The following is a 4536-nucleotide window of genomic DNA, read 5'->3' on the forward strand; positions in this document are numbered from 1 at the left end:
ATCTCTCTAAAATTTCATTTTCTACTTGAGAGCACTTCGGAGATATTTCTTGAATTGTTAATTTAAGAGAATTGCAATCTAGAATCTAATCAAGAGGGATGGTTAAAATAATGATTGAAAATTATCAGACCGGTAGGAAAGTTTGATTGAAATTTGTCTCCAAAGATAAAACTCACATGAAATTCGTCTGGTTCATTGAATTTCAGAAAGAAAAACAAGATTTTCCGACATTTTTGCAAAACTCACAAAGGATATGAAAACACTGTTTCACGGAACCAATGGTTTTCACTAAGACGTTTTTGGTATTTAATCTCACAGGTCCAAAGAATTTGGTTTGAAATTTAACGAGTGGCATAATGTTACTGTGTAACGAAAATCATCGGGTCAAAGTCAAATGATAGGGGCTGGAAGAGATAATACTAAACCTGAAAAGGAGTAACCAAAAAAGGTTTCAGTAACGACACAACCTTTCGTGGGTTGTGCAGGCATCCAACGTTTCACTTCCTCGACGAGTCCGTCACCATCACCAACCCCCCATTTCATATCATATAATAAACCCTCTTCACTTGACTCCCAAATCCAATCAGATTCAACCTCCCAATGGAAGCCTCCACTCTCTCCCGCATCGGCCTGGCCGGCCTCGCCGTCATGGGTCAAAACCTCGCCCTCAACATCGCCGAAAAAGGCTTCCCTATCTCCGTCTACAACCGCACCACTTCCAAAGTCGACGAAACCCTTGACCGGGCCCACTCCGAAGGCCCCTACCCCTTAACCGGTCACCGCACCCCTCGCGACTTCATCCTCTCTATCAAAAAGCCCCGATCCGTCATCATCCTAGTCAAGGCCGGAGCTCCGGTTGACCAGACCATCCAGGCCTTGTCCGAACACATGGACCCTGGTGACACCATCATCGATGGTGGTAACGAGTGGTATGAGAATACTGAACGCAGGATTGTTGAAGCCAATAATAAGGGTTTGCTTTATCTTGGAATGGGTGTCTCTGGTGGCGAAGAGGGTGCACGGAACGGCCCGTCCTTAATGCCAGGTACGGGTTTAATTTTAATCGGATTGGAATTTATTTGAAAGATACAAAATTTTATACATGAAATTTTCAATTTTGACTTAAGTTTGACTAAATATCGATTGCTTGGCAACTAATTGGCAGGGTAGGGAATAATGATTAGTTAAGATTAATTGGAGCTTAGATACCGAAACCGTAACCGAACGCTTCGGTTTTGGATAATTTGGTTTGTTTAAGAATTTTACTAAAATCAAAACCATGAACAATTGAACATTACATTATAAACAATTGGTTTGTACATATTAATTTCAAAATATATCAATGAATACAGTTTTAAGTTTTAACAGGTAAAGAGCAAATTATTAAAGCTACTCTACAAGAGAATGAACGTAATTGAAATGCACTGTCATTTGAAATGAATTAATATATGTTATCAATGGAATGAATTATCCAATATCAAGAATATACAAAGACATTTGGATAAATATCTTTTTCAAGTATTGGAGCATAATATTATTAGAAGAAGATGATTTTTACGGATAAAAGTATTGATTGATTAATCGTTTCGGTGGTTGGTTATTTTTGATTATTGTAAAATGGTTAACTGAACAGCAGAATCTGTTATTCAAAGTATAAAAAAATTAAACATTGGTTAATACTTTGGCTCGGTTTTTCGGTTCTGTTAATTCGGTTTTATGCTCACGTGCCAGGTGGGTCGTTTGAAGCGTATAATAATATTAAGGATATTGTGGAAAAGGTTGCTGCTCAGGTGGAGGATGGACCGTGTGTGACATATATTGGTGAAGGCGGGTCGGGTAATTTTGTTAAGATGGTTCATAATGGGATTGAGTATGGTGATATGCAGTTGATATCTGAAGCTTATGATGTTTTGAAGAATGTTGGTGGGCTGAGTAATGCTGACTTGGCTGAGATTTTTGATGAGTGGAATAAAGGGGAGTTGGAGAGCTTTTTAATCGAGATTACAGCTGATATTTTTAAGGTTAAGGATGAACATGGTGAAGGAGAGTTGGTGGATAAGATATTGGACAAAACCGGGATGAAGGGGACGGGGAAATGGACGGTTCAGCAGGCAGCTGAGTTGTCGGTGGCTGCCCCGACGATTGCTGCGAGTTTGGATTGTAGGTATTTGAGTGGGTTGAAGGACGAGCGGGTGGAGGCTGCAAAGGTGTTGGCGGATGCGGGTTTGAAGGAGGAGGTGGGAGCGGTTAGGACCGGGATTGATAAGAAGCGGTTGATTGATGATGTGAGGCAGGCGTTGTATGCGTCGAAAATTTGTAGTTATGCACAAGGGATGAACTTGTTGAGGGCGAAGAGCGTTGAGAAGAATTGGAATTTGAATTTTGGGGAGTTGGCTAGGATTTGGAAAGGTGGGTGTATTATCCGGGCGGTATTTTTGGACCGGATTAAGAAGGCGTACCAGCGGAACCCGAACTTGGCGAGTCTGGTGGTGGATCCGGAGTTTGCGAAGGAGATGGTGCAGCGTCAGGCGGCGTGGAGGCGGGTGGTGGGGTTGGCGGTGTCGGCCGGGATTAGTACACCAGGGATGTGTGCGAGTCTGGCTTATTTTGACACTTATAGACGGGCTCGGTTGCCTGCAAATCTGGTTCAGGCTCAGAGGGACTTGTTTGGGGCTCATACTTATGAGCGAGTTGATCGCCCGGGTGCGTTTCATACTGAGTGGACAAAGCTTGCAAGGAAGAGTAAGTGAAAAGTGTATTGGCCAAGTGTTTCACATTGTTGAGGAAGCTGTTTGTTGATTTTTATTGTTTTTGTTATGAATTATTAGTTGATGAATGAGGATGGATGCATAGCAATTGTTGTAGAATTGTCTTGACATTTATTAATAAGTTATGCATGTCTTGTGGATCCATGTTTTGTCACTTTGGAGGAATTTGAGTTATATGCTTTTTCTAGACATTATATTTCAGAATATATTAAGATAAGATATTCCGAAGAATTTCTTAGTTATTTTTTGAAGTAATCATTCTAGTTACTATATAATATAAACAAGGCATCAGTGACATACAACTAACATGTATGCTCACTTGTAAACATTTAAATTCCGGTTATACCTTTTAGTAGGACACAATCATGTAGTGCAAAGTATGCACTTTAAGACAACATTATTGGTCATTTAATTTTCCAGTTCAGCATTTCATTCTTTTAGAGGTGGGCAAACCGGGTTTTTACAAGAACCGGAACTAGGCATGAATTGATTTCGTGTATGGTCGGGTATTAACCAGTTATGCCATGTTTTTATCGGTTGGGTCTGGTTTTTGACTTGATGGGAGGGGAAACTGGTTACAGCGGGTCCAGGTTCAATTTCTCAGAGGAACCAAAACCTAGCCTGTATCCCACGGGTCGGGTAGGACTGGTTCCGGGTCAGGTCCGGAACCGGGTTTTTTCCCACCTCACATCCTTTTGTTAATCTAAGATTTTACTAAGTATTTGTTAAGCAAGTTTAAGGAGCTATTCTATATACTAATAAAATTCAAACTAGAGCATAATAAATTCTTCATATTTGTTATTTTTCGTATTAATATTTTGTCCAATTGAACTTTTCGAACTACCATGAAAATAGTCCAACACAATCCAGAGACAAATCGGGTCCCTACAATTAACTAGCAGGACCAAACTAAACCAAAAACCAAAGTAAGCCAAATTTGTTTTTTGAAAACCAACTTACAGTTCTGTTTCAGTTATACATACTCTCATCACCCGATCAACCCAAGCCAAAACCAACTCAATAATACAAACCACTCAATATTTCCAACCGAAAACACAACCAAAAACAGGCCAAAAACTTCATGGTATAACATTTGTTCTTGTTTTCAAACAAGTCCAAATAAGAATTCAAATTACTCATGTAGACCCTATTATTAGGGTGTACATTGAGCAACCAAATTATGATCAAAATATATTAATAAATGGTTGTAGATAATCATAACAATAATAATAAGCCACAAAATTCTGACAGGTTTCAAACACCAAACCTGCCTCCAACTAGCATTCAATCCGAACCGCTCCACTTTTCGAAGAAATAAACTTAGGTTTCTTGTTAACCTGATGCAAACACTGAATAACATCACCAATCTGGTAATCAAAACAGTTACCAAGAACAAGACCGCACTCGTTTCCTTTTTGAACCGTGTCAACATCTTGAGTCTCTCTTTTCAAGGAAACACAACACCCTTCAAACATAACTTCACCACTTCTTAAAAGTCTCATCGTGCATGACCTGCTGACGTGGCCATCCATGACTCTGCAACCTGCTATCTTGACATCGGCTCCTTTAGATTTGCTTCTTCCTTTGAGTTCAAAGATGTTGAGTACTTGTGCTTCACCAGCTACCTCAGTTTCATACGTTCCAGGAGCTTTTTCCACTATGAAGTTGCCCATATCTTCTAGAAGATGGTAGATCACTTTATGCACTTTAATCTACAAAAATATATGGATGGATATTATTGTTTGATAATAAATATTTAATATACGTA

At 39.6% G+C, this 4536-nt stretch overlaps 1 protein-coding gene across 1 annotated transcript; it reads left to right on the forward strand.

The window, feature by feature from the left end:
- The first annotated feature begins 581 nt into the window (after positions 1-581).
- LOC143602307 (6-phosphogluconate dehydrogenase, decarboxylating 1, chloroplastic) lies at positions 582-2944 on the forward strand. The gene is made up of 2 exons (XM_077079468.1): positions 582-1045; positions 1732-2944. Exons 1-2 carry the CDS (start codon positions 601-603, stop codon positions 2748-2750), a joined length of 1464 nt encoding a protein of 487 aa, XP_076935583.1. The 5' UTR covers positions 582-600; the 3' UTR covers positions 2751-2944.
- The last annotated feature ends 1592 nt before the right edge of the window (positions 2945-4536 follow it).

This window comes from Bidens hawaiensis, unplaced genomic scaffold, assembly GCF_021521415.1.
Source record: "Bidens hawaiensis isolate Kalapana, Puna unplaced genomic scaffold, B.hawaiensis_p1.1 tig00058348_1, whole genome shotgun sequence".
NCBI classification, from domain to species: Eukaryota; Viridiplantae; Streptophyta; class Magnoliopsida; order Asterales; family Asteraceae; genus Bidens; species Bidens hawaiensis.